A 23,280-nucleotide genomic window follows, 5' to 3' on the forward strand; every position below is an offset into this window, starting at 1 on the left:
GCACAGAAATACAAATTAGTAACAGAGAAAAACATTTCTAAGACAAATTGAATCACTGATTCCTTTTTCCAAAAGTGAAACTATAATTTTTGATCAGTTCTTACAGACTCCATTTAAAAGGAGGAAACCAGACAGACTAACACTTTGTTGGTGTTGGTCTTTTCATGGGATTTGGTAACAAAAAAAAAATCTAGAATGGCAGCAGCTTCATTATTTAACAGAAACCTACTATAGGTTCATAATCACTTTCGAACTACTGGAATAAAAGAATGAGGAAGCATTTTATTCTATCCTCAACTTGTCTGTCCTTATATAATCAAATAAAATTCTTTAATGCTGTAATCATATTTTATTTTTCATTTCAAAGTGATTCAAACTCTTAAAAGATTAAATAAGAACTTATACAAGATGATTGGCTCTCACCTCTCCATTCCAGGTGACAGCTCCTCCCCAAAAGAGCTTTCACTGCTGCCTGTTAGGAAAAATAAAAATATTAAAGGCAGCTTTTTTCTTTTTGTCTCAAGTATACAAGAAAAGCTAATTATGCTCATTCGTCTGTTTAATGCATCAGCAGTTTAACTGTATTTGTCATGACTAGAATTCCACTACATGTTATAGTCCTCAACAGAAAAATGAGTGCATTACACAGCATATACGTACCTAATGACAGGCCATTGGACACGGATGTGCTGTGTGGATCGTTTCTGACAGGACTCTGAGACTCTAAGAAGCTGTCATCTAGCAGGTGTCGGGCTTTCTCTATGGGAAACGTGGCACTCCTGCTCTCTGACATGCCGTACTGACACATCATACTGCGGACAACACATCAACCAAAAGATGAAAACAGAAATATACACATGGTGATCTTGCTTCTTTTCCTAACAGTTTTCATATCATGTTACCTGATAATGCCACACCTGATATCTGAGAAGATACTGCACAGGTTTTTACACAACTATTCAGCACATTAGCAATGACAGACACAGGAAATAACATCAAATCCCGACTCTACCTTTGGGAGCGTCTTGTCGTACTCACTTGTTTCCCAGACTATGGCTCTTCCTGTGGTGGGAGGGAGGAGGGGTGGGGATATGAACCCCCACTGAGGCATCAGGGCAGGTAGGGCGTCGGTTATACCTCAGACAGGCAGATACCTCAGACAGACCTGAAAGACAGTAAACATATATCATCACTGCTACAACACTGCATCTCCATTTTAGCTTGGATTTGTTATTACAATAGAGATTTCTTATTCTAGTGATCATGGAATTCATTTAAAAAAAAAAAAAGCACAGGAGCCTCTCTAGATATGGACAAGTTGGCAGGTAAAGGTGTATGAACATGGCATCCTGCTGAGCACGCTATGCTATCACTAAGATTAGCAGCTTCTCATCTGAGCACTGGAAAAGCCCTGATAGCTGATATATTCGTCTAATCCGCCAGTCCTCATAAGAATCAGTTACCATTTGTGTTGTTGACCTGAACACCCCTCCCCTTTCCAAGCATGTAGGAAATCCTACGGTGGCTTTCAGGTAAAGTAAAAATGTGAAAGGTCCTCTATAGAAACACGGCGGTGCTGGCTCTCTGGAAGAGGACTCGCTCCCCATGTCATGACTCATTTTATGGTAATGAGAACATGAAAAAGATTTTTAGATTGAGGTGGTTATACACTGATGATAACATAATTATGAGAGTTATAATCAATTTCTCGTGATAGATACACCCTGATCCTTTAATATATATGCTAAGAAACTGCATTACACTCTGGGGATGGGGGGACGTGCCACTTTATAAAAATCCTATTTTTGCCCCCCCCCCCTTACTTTTATTGTTTCAGGTTGACCTGCTTCTTTAAATTCCCTGAACAGTGTCCTCTCACCGTCCAAACAGGAGGTGATAAATATGCTGCTAATATTATTTGAGTCTCTTTCAGTTCTCAGCATGAAGAATAAAACAGAAAGTGAGTAGCAGTGAGTCTTTAGCTTTGTATTTTTGTATCTAAGGCAACATATGGGAAGTCCTACCTTACAGAAGGTACTGAATCTATGGTTCTGTGTGAGGTCTGAAGGAAAGAAGTACTTCAAAAAAACGATTTTAAGATGATTTTTAAAAGGGTTAATGCCCTAACAATACACAGGTTTGCGTAACTTTTTGTTAGAACAACCATAAATCAAACAAACGAGTAGTGCAATGAATAAATATGGTAGGTACATATTGGAATAAAAATAAACAGATTTATTTTGGAAAATACACCATGTGTTCGCAATAAGACCTAGTTTTTTTTTTGGTTTGGTTAAGAGAATTTTCGTTATAAAACTCTGATTTGAGACATGGTTTCTCCATGAGACAGGGCTACAATACGATGCAATAATACAGGATCTACTGCCGCACAGGAGTGAGGATGTTTAGGGCCTCCAGGGATCTGGGTCCTCTGAAATCAGTTCTTTAAAAACACTTTCAGTGAAATCCACTTGATGGAGCCAGTGAGACACAGAATGAGTCTCTGCATGAGAACCATAATTAGATCAGGAACCAATGTCTTCAACTACTGTTGTGACTATCTACATGTGCTTTGTTCAGCGGTTGTGTTAATGTGTAATGGGTCTGCCCATGTAATCCTATCATGAGTCTGATGACAGCTCTGCCTTTATTGATGAATCGATGCAGTGTTGACATTATGTGTCTGGAAAACCTCTGAGTCACTCCGTTCTCTACCACTGGGACCATTCAATCAGCGACACGTGACCAGTTCAGACCCGGCAGGGCAGACTGTATGAACACGTAGGACTTGTATGAAGTTATTCTGTGGTACTAACCTAAGACTATGAGCCTCAAGAGCCTTGTGAAAAGTAGAAACAAACTGTACCTGCTCTGAAACACTGACAGATTTCCACTCATGATGTACCCTGGAATTCGTTCAAATTAGAATCATTCTTGCCAATAAGAGGAAATAAAAATTCTAACTGGCAATTTTGTAATCATGAATAATAACATGGTAAAGTTAGAATTAAAGGAATCCATATAACGTGGCAGGATATTGTCATTCCTACGGGACAGAGGCTGCTTTAATGGGCCTTAATTACTCTATTAGCTCGTAAAAACTTGCCTCAGGTTTCCCACCCTGTATTCTACTGTCTGTGCATGTGACAAATAAAACCTATGAATATGCACTGCAAGGCGCGATGACTCTGCTTAGGTAAAACAATCTAGTTGTCAAAATGTCCCCAGTTAACTTCTTATGCACATCATTATTATTATTATTGAATGAAATTCTGAATCAAGGACCTCCAGCTCTTATGTTAATGTGTCACATACATTAAATCAATATCATTTCAGTTTGTGTGTCAGATGCACGAAGTGGATTTAATATGACACTGCCAAACTCCAACCATCCAGACGGGAAATTTTAAGAGTGAAGGAAAGCAGTGACTGCAGATGTTCCATATAAGGCCTCACTGAACGGTTTGAATCACATGACCATGACCTTCTCAGTCACCACATCTTAACCCAACTGAACAATTATGGAAGAATTTGGAGCGACGTTTAGCCAGTGCTCTCCACCGTCAAAACACCACAATCAAAAAAAACACCACATATGGTTATATTCTTTGAAACAAATGCTGTCATCCCTCCACATGTGGAGGATCTGCGACGAGCGCTGAAACTGAAAATGGTTATTTCTATTATATTGAAAGGGTGAAATACAGACATATTAGGACTGGCAGGTTCAACGCAGCATGGAAAAACAGGACGGCTGTGATCTAAGGAACAGGAACTGGACATGTCCAAAAAAAAAAAAAAAAACCAACCCTATATTCCAGGTGATTGATGTTAGCTCTTAGCTCATCTCTAAGGACATGTGTGTGCTTACTCAGCTACTTGAACTGCTGCTAAGGCATTACAAAACAGCTTGGATGAATTAGCCACACTGTGGCCTGAAGCTTCAGTCACGAGGCGCTCGGTCCCGAAATAGATGATTTATGTTGGATCCCCAGAATATATTAGCTCATATGAATGAGCTAAGGATGGCTTCAGTCACATACAGCCCCACCATCTGAGGGCTTTTGGGCCCGTTTACATGCAGATGGCCGGAGTGATGCGTGAACTGGATGAATGCATCATGTTGCGTGGGATTTCTCTGTTCTGCTTAGACGGCCACGCCATCCTGTTGTACATGGAGAGCGTGAGTAAACCAGATTTTTTTTTTTGTGTGTGTTTGGCAGTGTGTGAGGGTCATGAGACTTTGTTTGTGCTGAATGAGCCAACAAGGCAAGTGGACTGAGCCAGAACAGCCTTTTTTTTTCTGCCATATTATATAACTCCAAATGATCATTTGAGAACCAAAGCAACTGATGACACACTGCTAATCCCTGACACTGTCACTCATCACACACGTTAGTTGTACACATTAGTAATAGTAACTTGCACATACTTGTGATAGTAAATAAAAGGCAGAAGAGGGAAACTAAAACTTCACATCTGCAGAAGCTAAACTACAGTTTCAGTCCACTGTTTCTTTATGGTTATTGTGCACAGGGCAACGTGTTTGCTGCACTTCTACTTTTTACTGACCCCTAATGGTGGAAAGTACATTTACCCACACTCTCTACCTCAGTACAGTTCTTCCACCCTGAAGCTGAACTCCTATTTGCTGACATCTGGAAAGTAAATGAAGGCAATAGTTATCAACTACCAGTAAGCTGTTGCGGTGGCTACCCAGGGGGGGACTTGGGGAAGACGGGTTACTCTTGTGTTGTGTCTCGGCCTCCTCTAGACAGGACATAATGATTTACACGTGATTGATCGACCTACAAAATGAAATAATCTAACAGGTCACAGTTTGTAAAGCCAATAACAGTGCTCCACCGGTGTGTGTTAAAACTACATTTAAGACTATTAAGGGCTTAAGGGTTCCCCTGCTAATTTAGCATGCTGCTTGCATTAAGTTGTGGGATGCTCAAGACACACTTCATGCCACCCACCAAGGCAACTTTCTCCATAACTCTTCTATATATCAAACATTCTGATAATTCCACACTTAAGTTATTGCAGTGGAAAAAGTTTATCACAAAATAGAGAAAAATATGTCTTCCTAAGGAAGATGTATCTTGTAAAAATAATAAATAAAAACTGATTTTTTTTTTTTGTTTTTGTTAAAGTGACGGAAACCGAATGTTCGCCCCTGAGGTGATGTGGCTGTTTCCAGCCAAACTTTTCCATGTATTAGCTCAGACACACACACACTTTCCTCCTAAATGACCCCCCCCCCCCCCCACCCCGTCTTACAACCCCTTACGTTAAAGTGACGAGCACAGCACATTACACTCTTGGCACAGAAAGATACCATGCGATGGAATTGAAACCTTTCCTTCCATTTAACTGCACAGCCCCCCCCCCCCCTCCGGTCAGTCCGATGACTAGCACATAATGACTCTATAAATCACTCCATAAAGATTAATACCACCAATTGTCTGAATTGTGATTATACTAAATTGGGAGATAAGTGAGAAAGAGAATATCGGTTGCTATGGTAACCACTACAAACAAATCCCATCGCGTGTCTGGCCAACCTCTGAGACATGAGTCCATGGAAAAAGCCCAGTGCGTTCAGTCCCAGAGGACACTGCTGTGGAGCGGGCTGACATGTTGCTGCTGCTATTAGCTGCATCGTTAACTGGCTTATGGGACGTTTTAGTCAGCCGTTAGCTCTACATTATACTTACTCAAGTGAAGAATAAAATGGCCTGACTAGCTATGCCTTATAAATAAAACAAAATATTCCTTTATATAAATTCCTTTAGAGCAGTTAATCTACACTGATTTTTAATGTCTGTGGAGTCACTGAACAGTAGAGTAATGCTTTCATGAGCTCTCTGTAGTTTGTATCTGTCCTCACACATGTGGAATGAGCAGCACGTGGAGATGACACGCTTTTCTTTCCATTGAGGGCACCGAAGTATGAAACTGTACAACATTCACCGAAGAATTTAAATTATTTTATAATTACGACTTCTGTGTATCATATTTACCAGACCTAGGTCATAATTACTAAATAGTTTCCTCGTAATAAAGAGAAATGGTTAAGGTGGTTGTCAGTAATTGCAGTTCGAGGATACAGAGGCATGACAGCGCTAAATGATTTAATTAGCTTTTTTCCCCCCCATGTGGTTTGAGGCAGTGAGAGATGTTAATGTGACTGAGCCGTGTGGGCAGCATTACTTTTAATATGGCATTCTATGCTGATGAATAACCAATCACGTGTGGATGATGTAATGCTAATATGCGTGTGAGGTTGATATTTTGACCGATGTGAAATAAAGTAGTCGCATGCTCTATATTGCAGTTGAAGAGTTTCAATTTTGACACAGAGTGACAATATAATAGGCACTGCAATTATTTTGTTAATATTGCTCAGGCGTCTAAATTCACTGGGAATGGTCGGATGGAAAACAGACTCTGACCTGCTAAAATAAATCAAGCACTTAAATATGATAAAATTAGTGGTCGTAGTGGTCATATGGTTGAAGTTACAAATCGGGTTGCAGAATACAGTCTAACACCTGTGAAGTTAGAATTATGAGATGAATGGGGTTCCAGCTAAGGCGCCTCATGGATGAATGGCTCAGGTTCAGAAGAGCACCATTGAACTTCACCTTCTAACTTCTTTGATTTGACTTGTTTTCAGAGCCATTCCGTACTTGTAATTTTTTTATTTTTTTTTAAATCCGTACACTATGAACACTGGTCTGCATTTTTTGTCCCCTTTTACAATTAAATCTACAAACAATCAAATGTGCAAAAAGTGAAGGGGTCTAAATACTTTCTCTCCATAGTATATCCAGCAGTTCTCTTACTCCTAACTTGGACTCCTTGGACCTGGAGAAAAGTCTCAGTCAACTCTGATTGTGCAGTAGTTGTCGTCAGCGTACAATGCGTAAGCATCATTTGAGAGTAAAGTCATGATCAAGCTCATGATCATGTAAAATGTCCTCCCTGACATATATGTAGATGAAAACATGGCTCGTGCACAGGCAGCCTCAGAGCACTGTGCCGTCTTTGATGTGGCTCTGGGTTCATCTCTCTTTATTCCCCTGACCTATATCCAGCTCTTGGCTCGGTTCTGCTGTATTACATCACCTCAGCCCACTCCAAAGGACTCTCCAAATCCCAGCTCAACACAAGAAAGGAAAAATAAAGGATGTGGACTGGCCCCTCTGCACCATGTCCTCATGGAACTTTTCACGCAGTTCCCGCTGCACTGGCCTGTCGAGGAAGGCCATTTATCTGCAGCTTTCAGAAACGTGTTCACTGCAGTCTCCTAACCTCCATGATGACTCCAGAGAACACAGAGAGGTGAGGGAGGATGGAGGGGAAATCAGTTTGGCTGTTTGTGTAGTTCACTCACGACAGGCAGCCAGCTCTTTGCGGTTTTCTCCTCCAACCCAACGAAAATATCACCAACCAACTGTGGCTGATTATCATTCTACTATGGTCTAAACACTCCACTTATATCCATGTTATCAAACAACCTCTGCACTTTATGCAAATGCTAATGTTTATGCTCACTTGGCGAAATGATTTAACAGGCTCTCTCAAGTTTAGCTCCTTCCTCTCAAACTAACAGTTTACTGGTACTTTTACATAATCTGCTGCTCCTGCAACTGTGATTTACCACAATGCTCTGTTCTAGGTTCTATTCCACTTTGTATCTATATGCTTCATGCTACATTCTATCTAATATGCAATCACAATGTTGACCTCTATGAAGATGACATGCAACTTTATGTTTCTGAAAAATCAGGAACATGTTATACTGTATGTAGATCAAATCCTCCGCAAGAAGTCAAACAAGCTTATTTCTCAAACTATTATTAATACAAAACTATATAAGCACCTGTTATCTGATAAAGGGGAAATCGCCTTACCTGCCAGGTCTTCTTTAGAAGAAGCAATGCGAGGGGAACTGTTGCCAGGTTCAATCTTCAGGGACAGCCTGCAACACAAATGGTTTCCATCAGACACACCAGCTCCATGCTGTTCTCTGATCAGCAGGCCTGATCACTTACCACTGTTCTGTGGTACTGTGATATGAAGTAAGAGTTAATTAGCCAGAAAATTCTGCAGTGAGTATGAGTCTAAGCTTTGTCTCTGAACTGATTTAAAAAAAAAAAAAAGTTAATTACAGAGCTTTTTACTGCAACTTCAAATGATTTACCCCAAGCGATTAAAGATAAAATCAGAAACAGACTGTAGTGCATCTAATGGAGCATTACTCATTTCATCAATGAGACTTCACACTGTCACAGGATTCATTTGGTCACTTGGATCTTTAAGATAAATAATTACGAAGTGAGTTTGTGATATTGTAATCGAAAGATGGGATTCACTGGTTTAATTCTTCCTTCAAGTAAGTGTTTCAGCTGCAATTTTCAGCTTGACCTGAAGTGTATATTTATGCTCAAAGTCCATTTTGGTCTATTTCATTTGCGTAACAATCAATGATTGCGTGTCGGGCTCTGAGCGCTAACAGAATGCGGGTCGGTCGAAGCTGAGCAACATGTGTTGAAGCTGCAATATGGCTGAGCACATTAATGGTCATTTTTAAGTCAAATATTGAAAATGACAGAATCTATCAATAGGTTAACATTTGCTCGGATATCATTTCTGCTAAAGCTCTGAGACAAAGGCTGCTGCTGCCTTCTTCTAATTTGTCTTGGTGGATGATTGTATAGGCAGGAAGAAGCTGTTTACAGTTGGCTTTGTGGAACCCTCAGATGCACTAGAGACAAACATTGGTGGGGTATATGATGCACATCAAAATACCTGCATACACCGTTTTAACAAGCCAGTGGCAGCTTGATATATGACGTACATTTAAAATACCTGCATACGTTGTTTTACCACACGCCATTTTTGGAAATGTGAGAACCTCATGACCAGGGGGTGTCCACCGTCATCCTGGGGACAACAGTTTTTTTTTACCCAGCAAGCTCCCTTGGTAATTTACCATTGGGTCTGATGTCACTGTAGTTTTTAAAACATGATATAATCCTTTCTTTGATAAATTAGTGTGTAAGAGTGTAAATGTAATATTTATTGCTGCCACATTAGTTTGTTTGCTACCAATATTAGCAAGGACGCTGCTGTTCCAATTGCAAATGGTCCTCCCGTCCTCAGGAGTCCAGACTCCTGAGTGGAACTTGCCAAATTCAAACTCACCCACCCTGAACTTGGGAGTACTCTGTAATGAGAACGGCCCCTCCTACCGTCTGCACATGCTCAGTTTGGTCTACCAGCACACGGAATAGTCCCAATAAAATTTTGTTTCTTGGTAAATGGGACTCTGTCCCTCATCACCACATTTGGAAAGTATTTACTGAAACATCGGGCGGGAGGAACTGTGGTTAAAGTAGTCATTCATTATTGAGAGAGGGTTTGGTTGTGTTTATGAATGACTTGTTGAAAGTGCTGGCTCCAAAGTAAATCGGGGGGGTGGGGGGGGGAGTGCCATGCAAACTTCAAACACAATCTGTCATGTGTAACGTCCATATTACATCATACAATCAGCCCGGTTTCATCTCTGCATCTGTTTTCTCTCTTGACACCAACTGTCGTTAGAAATGCTCTGTGATCATCTCAATATCTCACCTCTGGCAACAGGATTAACAGTTTCCAGAGCTGCACGATACCGACAATGTTGAGAACTGACATGTTGACACCATCAAGAATTTAGTTTTGCTACTTTTTTTCTTGATAACAATAAACAAAAGAAATCATTTGTTTTGTTTGTGTCTGATGCAGCCACACCTTGTGAAATACAAAAAAAAAAAAAATTATAATATTTCATGATAATTGAGATAGTGTAAAATTTTAAGGATGTCCAAAAACTTTTTTCCACCACTGTACAGTGGAATACCACTTTGAACCATGATGGTATTACAGGATTAAACCTAAGCATATTATAATTCTATATTATTTTTATGCAGGGGGTTACTGTGATTATGAAGAAGTTCCCAATTAAAATTTAAAAATCAATCATTGGGCCACACCCAATGTAAACTGAAGGAACAAACTAACAGAACAGAGCATATCTCAATCTAAATCGCTGTGTTTTTAGGAAAATGCTGAAGGCTACATTATGTTATTCACAGTGCAGGATGATCTCAAGGTCCCGGCTCCCAGCTCGGGTCTCAGCTCACAAAGACCTGTGAGCCAAGTTGAGTCTGTCAGAAAATATATAGACATTCTGGAGGACGATCCAAGAACCAGTAGGAATGAGGCAGACGTGCTGGAACTGCCAACTTAAGTCCATGCAACCTGTTACCACTTTTATTTATTTATTTTGGTTGTGCAGAAATAAGTTGTCAGGTCTTATTTGCTGGTGATTCGTACTGTTTCCTCTGCTCACCAGAATGATTAGTGACTATACACAAGGCCACTTGGGGGCAGCGCAACAAACTGTAAACGTACAGCAGACACAGGCCTTCCAGCACATACAGAAACACAGTTATGTGGACTCAGTTTACTTTGTCTGATTTATTCATATTTGCTTTGTTTCTCCTTGGCTTCCTCCCTTTGTGGTCCTGGCTAATTGTGTGCCATGATCCTTGCTGCTGTTAAATGCTTCTGTACAGGTCTGGGCATCCATGTGCTACCTTCACTACTCATGGAGTCATCAGTGCTCACAAAGCCTCTCACTTTTCAACCCAGCAACTTTTCATCAGACAAACTGTGGGATTTGAAATGGCAGCAGTGAGCACTTGATCTCCGCCTGCCTCCCACCAGTAATCAGTGGAAGGAGGCAGACACTGGGATTTGCTGAAGCCTTGTACAGCAGATGATTTCCCTTGACTCTGAAGAAACTGCAGCATTTTCCTCGCATTTAGTATTTTCCAATGTGTCATTTTATAGATGTCCAAGTAGCTTTTCCCAGACTGATGTAGTGGTTGTAGCATAATGCTACACAAATAATGCTGCCCTCTTTCAGATCCAAGTAATTATCCATGGCATTGTAGAAGTAAAGGAATTATGTCATCTGCTCCAGTAGGAAAAATAATCTAAATCTTAAACGAATGGTAATCATGCTAAAACCCTGGTAAAAAAATACTTTTAGTAAATTTCCTCTTCAGTTTAATTTTTCAGTTTTATAAGGTTTTCAAGCTGTGAGGTGTGTCATTTTCGAGGATTTCACTATCTGTGATGCCTGTCGCAAATGCTCAAAAATCATCTAAGAAATCATAAAAAATGTCTAAAATTTTAGTTGTATCGTGTCTGACATTATTGATGTAGGCCTTTCATCATCTGTAAGAACGGAAAGTGGTGGAGCAGATTATTACTCCAGAGTGACTCTTGATTTGAGCTGACAACAGGCTCCGAGGACTCACCTACACACGTTCTACAGAAAAGGTCCCTCTCACGTTTCAACTTCAGTTCGAACGCACAGGTCTGGAAAGTGTATTTCCTCTGACTGACATCAGCGAGTGTGAGCAGGTCAATGGTGCCTTCTGAAAGGCTGTGGTCATCCTGCAGCTCCCCGTGTACTGTTTGTCTTTCACCGCTTGCGCGTTTTAGACTACTGCAGCAAACATTTAGATTTATCAGACATTTTAGATCAATGAGTCTCTCAGTGTCTGGCAGAGGAAGGTTAAACACTTTAGACTTTATCATTGGTGGTAACTCCGAGGAAAATTCTTCCCAAATGTTAAATGCTCTGAAAGGAGAAAAACTATTCCAACTAGAAGGCAAGAAAGCTGAATTGGTGGACATAAAATGCCAGATAAAATGTTTATATTGTGCTTGTGCGTTTTAGCCTCTTTTAGCTCATTGTTTTGGCCATGCCTAGCCTTGGCTTAGGCCATAATCATGCCACAGATTCATGCTATATGCTTCTCCTTATACAAATAAACATGAAATAACTCAATCAATCAACAAGAACTAACTAACTAACAAAAATGATTAGGAGTCAGAAAACTAAATTATTAGCTAACACTGGTCACCATAAGCTACTAGTTATTCAAGGCCAAGTGAGGGTGTAGCAGTAAAGCCACCGAGTGTATCTCATCTTTTTTTAAAAAGGCTCATAATCTTGCTTCAAGTCTGCCAGTACAGACCTAACCTTTCAATAGTTTCATAATTACATTTATTATCCAAATCAAGGTCTCTGAGTTATGACTGATTTCATATTTTTTGTATTATTTGAGCATATTGCTGTCTAAAACTGCAGTCTGACAAAAGTGAACCTATAATGTAAACAGATCAAGTGTAACCACACGCCCTAAAAATGATGGCCCAGCCCAAAAAAAATCAAGCGCTAAATCCAAAGTGTCACGAGCTGTGTGGCAGACAGCCGAACCTATGTCTGAGGAGAGGATCTGAGAAAGTCATCAGTGCCTGCTGGATGAATGAACTCCCTGTGGAGAAAGATAAAACCCGTTGCCTGTCGTTTTACGTCCTGCTTCCTGTGGACTGACCCCTGTCAATTTCACGCCCACTTCCATGTTTCCATGTGTTGAAGAAAAAGCTTGTGTCATGACCAAAGGTATTCTGGTCATTTGAGGGGTAAAAGAAATCTTAAGGAGTGTCCACAATACAAAGGGTTCAACCCCTGGGGAGCCTGAATAACCACAGAAAATTTCTCGACAGCTGAAACTTACTTGAAGTTGTCGTCCTCTACAAACTTCTGAAGCTCCTCTATGTAACGAACTGACAACAGATACTTCTGGACGTGTGGTAAGGTCACAAGATGATCTAAAGAAAGGGAAACAGAAATTAAACCAAATAAAGCATTGCTTTGCATGATTCGGTTTAAAAAAATCCTTATTTATCTTCAAACTGCCTGTTACGCAGCCCATCAGTTGAGCCTCTGACTGAAACAGGCAGCATTAGCTCAGGCCTCCTTAAAAGCCCCACTTTCTTCTGATCGGCCAAACTTCCTGAAACAACCCGACAGGCAGCGCAGACAGTGTTTATGAGCACCACCTCATCCTCTTACTGGTGTGGAGGTTTGCAAATATTGAAAGGTAAAGCGATGAGTTTCGATAAGTAATTGAAAGAGAATTGGGTTTGATGAGCAGATCTGATACCGGATTTGAATTTGATGAAATTTCTCATTCTGTGGCTGCTTTGTATATGGGTGTTCCATGAATTTACTGCTTTAAAAGCGTTCATTACTCAACAGCCCACAATGCAGAATAAACCACAAAGGCTTGGACAAAACAATATGACAAATATTTTTCCTTGTATTTATGTTTGGACGTGACTTTGGACTGGTCTTAAAGGCGACGCTTGGTTCTGGACAGCCTGAATCTGACTCATTCTGGCTCACAGCAACACCAATGACTTCATATCCTGGTCAAACAGGGGACTTTGAGGAAATGTTAAATACAGTTGTATGCAAAAGTTTAGGCAGAATGTTTGGAGCCACCAATAAATGATCCTCGTTTTTTCTGTTTTTTATTTTTTGTGGGGGGGGGGGGGGGGGGTAATGTAGAGGTTATTTGATTCTTACCATAGTTACATGACATCTGCAGGTCAGAGATGACCCTCAGAAGGTTGTTCATCTGATTGGTTCGCTGCTCTGTCTCTATGATACTGTCTGAAGCCGGATAGGCCGAGTCGATGTAGATCATGTCCAACAGGTAGATCCCTGGTTAAGACAAAACAAGATGGCAAATCGCCTTATTAAAAACCCAACACTGACACTTTGCTTTGACAAAATGCTTACTTACAGAATAAGTTCCAGTGGCAAGAATAATGATTCAAATCCAAACACACTTATTTGTTTCAAGGAAAGAAAGCACAACCCCAAACATCATGCTAGTTTTCAATAAACCATAGACCCCGGGAAGAGCCAAGGTCGAAACCAACATCACTCTTTAATAACCTCAAAAGACCATGAGCAAAAAATAGCTAAGACAAGACACCAGGTCTGGGGCCTCAGCAAGCATGAAATATTTTTGAAGCAACACGGTTACAAAGGCCTTCAGAGGAAGACAAACATATACAAAGTGAATAAATGATAAACTTTCAGGCATCATGCTAATTTACTTTGACAAAAGATGTATAAATATACAGATGACACACACTTGATAATGAGATATTTATATTTGCTAAGCAACAACACCATTTTCAACATCACACAGGAAAAAATTCAACATATTATAAAGTTGACAAAAAACTCCCCAAAATCTTGCTCAGCTCCACTCATCTAATACCTGATTAAGTTGTTGTGGCTAATAACTCAACATATTACAGCTTTACAAACTAAACATACTCAGTGTTGTGCTGGGATTGTTAGGCTGAATACCTCCAGAAACGGTTTATTTGGGACCATCATTGGACATCAAACCACACCAATTAATTCCAGTCCAGATATTGGTGGTGGGCTATATTCAGTGTTATGTCAGTATAGCTGAAACTGTACAAGGGACAGACCCTGTGGAGCTACTTCCACAGACTGCAACCCTAAACCCTAAGCCAAAGCCTGAACCTGAAGACTAAGCCTAAGCCTAACGTTCACACCATGGGAGGAGTGGAAGTGGTTCAGATCAATCAGATTTCAATCCATCTGGAAAACTAGGTTGCATTTCCACTTTGTTCTTTGGTAGCTATCCAAATCAAAATAAAATACATGAATTGATGAATGAAGTGATAATTCCTTTATAAAAAGAGAAAAAAAAAAGTCCTGTCATTGCTGTTTGTGCTCTGTCACTTATTATTTAGTTTAAATGTTTTAGGAGAAATGAGAATAAATTTTCGTGGACATGTTTTTAATGACTGTGTATAAAGATGATGGTGTGTGTGTGTGTGTGTGTGTGTGTGTGTGTGTGTGTGTGTGTGTGTGTGTGTGTGTGTGTGTATGTATATATGTCAGTGTGCATATCTGTTACATTACTGCATCAAATAATTTAAAAGGATCCTCTATGACATCTGGAGTGGAAAATCTCTCCTGTCTGATACCTGCTATGGCATTAACATGTCCACCAAGTAATGGTGCTGTTTAATTTTTGGCTGATTTATTTCCATTGTCTTCAGCCTCTAACAGTGTTATGTTAAAGTATAATTAGTGAGCACCCGATGAAAGCTTTCCCCACATTTTACGTCTATGGCAGCACGATGCCGGCAGCTGTGTTTACAACTGACAAATCTTCTCTCTGATGTTGACCACATGTTGCTGTCATCAATTTGCGGTCTCATAAAAAAAAAACCCCAAAAAAACAGAAAACTGCAGACAGCATCTTTCCTTCAATCCTAAACAAAAAAAAAAAACTGTAAAACCAGGGCAGGATAATAGCTGCTAATTTTGGTTTCCTCGTGACTTTAATAGCCATTTAAGATAAACGGCAGAGTTATACAACATCGGTTAAGAGTTATTTTTAAGGTGACCGGGAAAACTCACCATTGTCCAAGCTGATGAAGAAAACATATTTGGCAATTCCATACATACAATGCATCTAGAAACTTTCTCAAGTTTGAAGTTCACTTTACCATCCTCATGATCTTATTCTTAACGATCAATAACTTAACTATGAGAATCCCTTATTCTCGGAGAACTGTCCTCATTTGATGGACAATGCTAATGACAGCCTGAACTCTACTGTGACCTTTACTTGGTAACACGTCACAGTAATGAAGCAGTGTAAGGGATTACAATTTGAAATCCATTCATAAATTACATTAAAGTTGCTCATCCCATTAACCCTCTGTTCGTCCACTGTGAGGTTGGAGAGCCGTGTGCAGTCAGGGGGGGCTAACGGTGAGCCAGCTGTTGATGGTCAGTAAACACCATAAGCAGCTGGATTAAACTAGTTAAATCAAAACTTGTGTTTTCGACTAAACATGTTAAATACTGAAGCTGAGGTGTGTGGGTGTCTTTGACTAAAGCTGTGCTGAGCAACAAAGGAAATAAAGGTAAATACTGATTTTGTTGCTGCTGAGGTTATTACACATCAAACCACAATAGAACAAACACAAGATACTAGGTTTAAATATGAGAGTTTATGGGAATATACACTACAAGAGATGATCTAATGTTGAGGCCCTGTGTTATGGATGGGTGCTGCATGTGAGCTGGGATTTAACAGACAGCACACAGGGTGAAGGAAGCCATTTGCAGGAGGTCTCCAGACCTTAGAGCAGACTTTTTCACTTTGTTTTCCGGAAATGTTTCTGTGGATACGTCTGCAGTGTGGCTGAGATATGATGTGGAAAATGGGGGCAGCCGAAGCATTTTATAGGGCTTTGGAAAAGACAGGAGGGCACAGGTGGACATGTTGGGGAATGTGCATTCATAAAAGTTATGGGACTCCACTGCACCTGTACAGATTCTTCCAGTATGGAAAAATTCTGGCATCCCAAGGTTAAATTACATATTCATTACTGTCATGGGCACATTTGATCGGAAGAGATATACTGTCCCACAGAGCTCAGTGGCATTTCCACGGGCAAGAAAACTAAGTACGCTTTGATTTTTTTGCATATGAAAAAAAAAATCTTGAGAATATTCTTAATTTTTGGAAACATAGAGGTCTGGATTGTACTGAGAGGTGTTCCTATTATATGTCAATGCAACTGTGAACTCCCCTGTTATGAAAGAGCTTTTGCAAGAAGAAGAGCTCAGCCCTTGTGCAAACACAGACAGAAGAAGAATGAAGTGAGGCAATACCACACACGGCAATAAATCACAGAACTGCAGCTTTTTAGACTATAATTGTTCTATTATCCAAACAATAGTTTTTTTTTTAATTTAAGTTCATCAGAGAATAATATTTCAATCACTATATGTGGACCCTTATTTATATGAGAACATTCCTACAAGAATATGTGGCATTATATGACAGCTGCCAGTGTGTGTGATCTGCAGCTAGAGGAGTGATGAGTCACAGACACCGTCTCCATGTTCAGATTTTAGAGAAATGATAAGCAACAGAATCCTGACAGCTGTGTAACCAGTCCTGTTATAATACAACCCAGCCAAGACTCCAAAACAAGAGAGCACAATAAAACTAAACTAAAATAAATAAAGCAGAGCAAAAATGCTTCAGTGTGTTAAAATCATCATGATTCATGAGACGAACCTTTCTGCTCTCATCTTCCATGTCCAGTACAGATGTGATGATCTAACAAATGGTGGCTTTAAAAAAACAGTTTTTATAATAAAAGCCTTTACTTGCTCTTTTCCTAAACCTTCTTTATAAAGGTTAATTACAAAGAATGCTATATTGTGGTTCTTAAATTAAAATGATTATTACGGCTGTGTTCCTTAGGCAGCCCAGGCTGAGCTCCAACAAAACACTCTGAGACTGTGCAGTGATTAAAAAGCCTGTAGCAGCTCATTACGATCCATTGTTACGTTTTATCGTTAGGTGACCTCTGGTGGTCACAGGGATTATGACGGGAGCAAAGGAGTAAGTCAGGTGACGTAGTATAAAGAAGGTGTAGGCTGGGGTGGATGGATGGGTCAACGAAACACAGGACTATAATCAATGGATAAACAACACTGTTTCTTTTATCCATGGCCGCTCCAAAACCTTAACCGCGCATTTATTATTGTAACCATGACGATGAATGTCCTGGGAACCCAAACCATGATCAAGACCTAAACCTAAACAAGTAGTTATTGCACCTAAACCTAACCAAACCATGACCTTTCCACAACCTTTACCTTTACTTCATACTGTGTGTTCAAGTATATGGGTTTTAGTGTTTAGAGTTTTTCTTTTCTTTTTCTCTTTTTTTTTTTTTTCCTTTAATTGTATAAGGATTCTTTTCAAAGCTTTGTCATTTTGGAAACTGTGTTTATTGGCAAGTTTCTTGTGTTAGTGCTGTGAAGGGTTTTCATTAAGTTCTAATTATCTATTCTAATAAATGACTAAACTGAACTTTTACAGAGGTTAAGCATTTTTAGAAACTGATTTCAAACACATTACAGAGTCAAAACTAGTTTTTTGAAGGTTTTTCCTCTTCTAATGTCTCAGATATTGTTGAGACCCTATGACCATCACATCGTAATGTTGTTAATAACAAATGTGGAAGGTAACAGCTTATTTAGCTCATGGTTTTTGAAACTGCTCTTTATATTTTAATTTTTCACTTAAATTTATCAATGATCAATTAATGCAACATTTTGTCATGAAATCCTTGTGTTTTCTTAGTTTCTTTGTTACATAAAAAACAGGCACAGAGTGATAAACAAGAATTCATTACCACACACTGATCTATGGTAAATGAAAACTAACAAGCAGATGCATGTACCCTGTATGCACACACACACACCTACACCCACACACACACACATCCTTGCTTAGTTTCCCAGTAAAACACCAAAAGATAAGATAAAATTTGGCGCCATGAGCAGTGTTTTACTCATTTCAACACACACACACACATTCAAGTGTTGAAATTCTTGAACAGAGACACGCCCCCCACAGGGGGTCAGGCATTAGAGAGTTCAGAGGTCATGAAGCAGCGGTCAGGGGAGCTTGACCTGCTGCACCCATGCTGGGAAGATGATACACAAGCGCCTGAGACACAGACACGCAGCGGTTTACCTGTCACTGCTCTGCTCAGGTCAGCTATAAGGATTTGGTTCCTCTATGAGGACTCAGCTGTCATTTTCTACAGGTCTGTTTTTTTTTGTCTGATTTTCCAGGTCACTTCAGTCTGGACCGTGCGCTGCATCACCTTTCGCTCTGGACTGGAATGGGCCAGAGGGGACGGTGTCCACACAACAGCTTGTATTACAGCAGCCTTTCACAATGCTGCAGCGCAGACAGATAGTCTGAAGCAGCGGCCATCGGTGTTTGTGTTGGCTCCGTCTCTTCTTCAGTTCACGTGAAGCTGTTGCATGCTTTCTCTTCAGGGGTCAAAAGTTACTGCTGCAGGGCCGATTTGTCTCTTGTGTTCTGATCAGGGTGGAGACCAGAACACAGCCTCAGAGTTACAATAATTCAGAAAAGATCTTAGAAGACCTGTAATTCAACCTTAGCTGTGCACCTTCTATATTATACAAATACAAGTAAAGTATAAATTCTCACCCGACAGATGCTGCTAAATCTGGGAAAGCATTTGTAATAAAAGATCTTCAAAAATATCTAGGTTGCAGGTGTGTGTACAGATATAAACTCACAGCATAATTAAGCTGCAAACACACACACACACACACACACACATCTGTGTGTGTGTGTGTGTAAGTGAAAATAAAACGATTATGAATCATTAGTTTATCATTTATTTACTCTGTTTCCACTATGAGCTTTCGGTTTCTCTGCGCCTATTGTGCCTATTGGGATCCATGTAGACGAAGAATGTGAAGATGTCATGTTAAGTGAATCCAGATGTTGTGCATTATCACTAAGCAGCGGCTCCTTGTAAAATTTCCTTGTGCATGTGCACAGTTCATGCTAGCATGTGAATGGCTCACAGTTTCTTGCCAGCTGGTTGATATCTGGTTGTTTCAGGGCAAATGGCCAATCATGTTCTAGAGCTTTGTCTACAGGACAGGTATTTAAGGGGAGGTTTGCTTTCCTTCACTGAGACTCTTCACTCTGACTTTGGTGATGTTTGCATATGCGTAAGTAAGACTGAGTATGTCTAAAGGGAGAGAAAAATCACTTCTCTTGCCTAAAAGTCAACTAAAAAAGGGGAGGGTGGTTTCACTTGGGTCCATTCTGAGAGTCTGATTAAAGTGCTGAGTGACTCTGGGACACAAGGGAGGGAAACTCAGAAACTTAGTATCTGTTAGGTTGTGTGTGTATTTTGCATTTAAAATTGGCTCGTGTGTAAGTTGATTTCATATCTTTTTGCTTGTTGTTGTGTTGAGACTGCTGGAATAGCTTTCTATTAACTCCACAGTTGGACTACAGAATTTTTCTCTCTTACCTTACAACTACATTGGCCCAGCTCTTGTGTAACTGATCATCTGGCTCATATATTGTACAATGCATAACCAAATATATCAATCGTGACATAATCACCATGGGTGCCAATAAAAGTGGTCTGAGAAGCGTTCCAGGTCCAGCTAACATTATACATAAGAAATATGGCCTTCTCCTCTTCTCTCTGTCTCTCCTCAGACCCACACTCTCACATTTATAAAGCCTTTATTACATGTCATTGACTTTGTGTCCTGTTGGATCCTTGTTTGTCTACAGCTGTCCATTTTCAGCACATTATTATGCTTAATTTTCCAGTCTGTTGAGGATATTAATAAACAATTACCGATTTTGACATAGTTTTCTGCTTCTGTGCTCTGTTTTTTATTATAACTGTAATCTGCCATTACCCACTAACTGTTCTAGAATTTGAATGTCCGCTCTGTCTTTGTCCACTGCCAACCCTGTATGTACCATGTTTTATATGCTGCAAATAAGTCCTTCTCCTCCTCTCCTCCATTCCCATCTGTCCTATCTTCCTCCTTTTCCTCCTTCAGCAGGCCTGGCCATCGGCACGAGGGTAAAGGTTTCTTCCTGTTAACAGGGAGTTTTTCTTGCCACAGGGTCAGGCTCTTGGTCTCTGTAAAGCGCCTTGAGACCATTTTGAAGGAGCTATATAAATAAAACTGAATTGGAAAAGAAAAATTAGCCGTTTTACTCATTTAATTTAGTGATTTCACCATGTCTCTCTTTGAACTTTGAGAAAAAAAGACAGCAAAGAGGTTTGAGGTTAAAGTTTAAACAGCTGAAGTATGTGCTTGTAAGTAGGTTAATGGCAAGTGAATGAAGGAACTTGAAAGTCTGAAGCTGTGGGAGAAAGAAGCCAACAACAGAGAAAGGGCAGTGTATAGAGGATTCGTGATAAAATGGTGCTCCTTTGAAAAGTCCCAGATGACCACTGCAGCAGAGCCTATCTGGGATTTGGAACCTCCTAACCCTACACGGCCCACTGATTGGGACTGTGATGATATAAAAGCTTTTGTCCGAGGCTTTAAACATCACCGCCTTCTGTTGCTGTGGTCAGTGTTCATGAGGAGGGCGACTTATTAGACTGCTGTCCAGCAGCACCACTGGCTGGACTACAGGAGCAAGCCATTAAGACACCTAAGCAAATACATCAGAAACAAGAGCCAGTGGTGCCCTCTAGAACTAGATCAGGAAAACCATATCAACCACAAGCCTGGAAAACAAACATTCCCAGTGACTCCATGGTTGAGAACATCCATAGCTGGTTCGGAGAATTCACTCCATGCCACCATGACTGAATGCCAGGTGGAGCTAGGGGTGTTCAAGCACATTTACAGACCGTGGAAGATAACAGAATTCCAAGCTATCACTGAAACGCTTCCAGATCCTAAGAATAATGGAAAAACCTTTACTCCCTTGAGAAGCTGGCAACGCAGTGCAGACCTGATTCAGTGGAACTGGAAAATGTCTGTGTTATAAATGTTAAACCGAGGGGAGGATCAGACTCAGGAGGAACAGAGGTGCGTACACTAATGGGAAGGTTGGTGGTTCAATCCATGGCTCCTCCATGGTCTGGATGCTGAGGTGCCCTTTGGCAACAAACTAAACCCCAAATTGCACTTTGAGAACTCAGCTCCACGTTGTTTTTGGCTGAGAATGCAAATAAGAGATTTTCTTTCATCTTGCAAAATCAGTGTCACCCTTCATGTCACCCTTCGCAGTCCATTTGAAATTTCATGACTTTAGCAAATGATTAAAGCCGTTACCCAGTTTCAGGACGCTTCCATTCAGCTAGACAGACAGCTGTTCACACACAACGCACAACAATGTCCTGAGACAATGTGAGAAAAATTACATCTCATCAACATCATGTGGGTGGAAAGTTATGATTCCATAGTTAAACATTTAAAGAACTGAAGTTAAAGTGGAGCGGGGGGGAAAAACGGCAGGCCAAGCTGTCATGATTAATGATTACACACCAGGTTTACAAGATGTGTGCAGACTGTGTTACTGCCAACATGTAAAAGAGTAAAGGCTCAACTGATGACGACCGGGTACGATGGAAAACAGTTATGGAAATACTGGGTAGCACCTCGGGCAGCGTTTGAAAGCTAAGCATTGTAATTGGGCCTGTAGTAACGAAAGAAAGCCTCACTACTGGCTCCCTATCCTACGACCAAAATGTTCATTACACCTGATCAAAGCGTTGAATGGGATAAACAACTCAAATGAAGCATAGTTTAATCAAAGAAAGGTGAAGAATACAGTCTACATTCAAGAGAGGGAACTCAATTCCTAAGTCAAGGCTAAAGAGCCCTTTGCTGTGTGGTACATTTTTTTCCATGCTACACCCAAATCCCTCTGAGATATACTGGCTGTCCATGATATCAGCTGTGCTGGCAGCTCCAGCCTAAATATTACATCTGCATAACACAACATGAAGTGCTTGACAAGTATTTGCCGATTATGTCATCCCGATACACATGAGTGCAGGGTGTAATGTGTTTCAGCTGCTCTAGGTCTGCAAAGCCGCACAGCTTTGCTTCCTGTGTCCCTGCCTCTCCGACACACAGTAAAGCCCGGTCACAAGGCGTCTACCCACTCATTCTACCATTCAGGGTAGTCATTGTGCCAGCACTCAGTCAGGGCTGGATTAACTGACCGGGGGGTGGGCAACTGCCTCAGGGGGCTCCTGGCATAACTCATTCAACTTGCTTTTGTTGTCTGACCAACAGTGAAAAGCCCACAGATGTTGAATTTACTGTCAAACTGGGAAAACTATAAGTCATTATAGAAAAGCTGGTATCAAGGTTTTATGTTTTTTTTTTGGTTTGTTTTTTCCCCAAAACTGCTTCCAACCCACTAATGAATTAACTGAACTCAACATTTCTGTTCTACAGTATTGGTTGGTTTCTGTGTGCCAGGGAATATAATGAAATTGACAGGTATATAGAGAAACTTTTTTGTAGGCATCTGTGTAAATGGATGCTATGACTTTGACTCTTGACCTCTTATACTTCTTAATTATGTATTTATTAGTTGTTGCTGTTTTTTTTTAACCAATTTGTATCTTTAGCTCAGCCACTGCATACAGAACAAACTGATATTTCAAAATACTCAGTGTTGCACACTGATCAGCTGAACATAATTTCACTATGATGTCCTCCTTTATAAAGCACAGCAAGGGAAAAGACACATTTGATATATAGCTATGAGAGTGACATTAAACCATGTGAAAATTTCCCTATAAAAGATTTTGGCCAGGGCAGAGTTTCTAGAGTTTCACCAAAAGTTTGAAAGGATCACCGAGGCCTATCAGCCATGGTTATCATACATCTGAGCATCTCGTGCAATTAAAAACAAATACGATGAGTCATTGAAT

The 23,280-nt window shown here is 40.3% G+C and overlaps 1 protein-coding gene across 3 annotated transcripts in view; it reads right to left on the minus strand.

Moving 5' to 3' along the window:
* The window catches only part of LOC121195118 (ras-specific guanine nucleotide-releasing factor RalGPS1-like), a 65,736-nt gene that overhangs the window by 6,108 nt on the left and 36,348 nt on the right, over positions 1–23,280 (minus strand). For all 3 annotated transcript variants that reach the window (XR_005895440.1, XM_041058375.1, XM_041058376.1), the window contains exons 9-14: positions 13,508–13,645; positions 12,654–12,747; positions 7,926–7,993; positions 1,039–1,165; positions 661–812; positions 424–472 (exon numbers count right to left, since the gene is read on the minus strand). Coding sequence is in view for 2 of the 3 variants with exons in the window: in XM_041058375.1 (XP_040914309.1) it covers positions 424–472; positions 661–812; positions 1,039–1,165; positions 7,926–7,993; positions 12,654–12,747; positions 13,508–13,645 (628 nt within the window). In the remaining variant the exon portion in view is untranslated. The remainder of the gene's footprint in view (positions 1–423; positions 473–660; positions 813–1,038; positions 1,166–7,925; positions 7,994–12,653; positions 12,748–13,507; positions 13,646–23,280) is intronic.

The sequence above is a fragment of the Toxotes jaculatrix genome, chromosome 16 (assembly GCF_017976425.1).
Source record: "Toxotes jaculatrix isolate fToxJac2 chromosome 16, fToxJac2.pri, whole genome shotgun sequence".
Classification (NCBI taxonomy): domain Eukaryota; kingdom Metazoa; phylum Chordata; class Actinopteri; family Toxotidae; genus Toxotes; species Toxotes jaculatrix.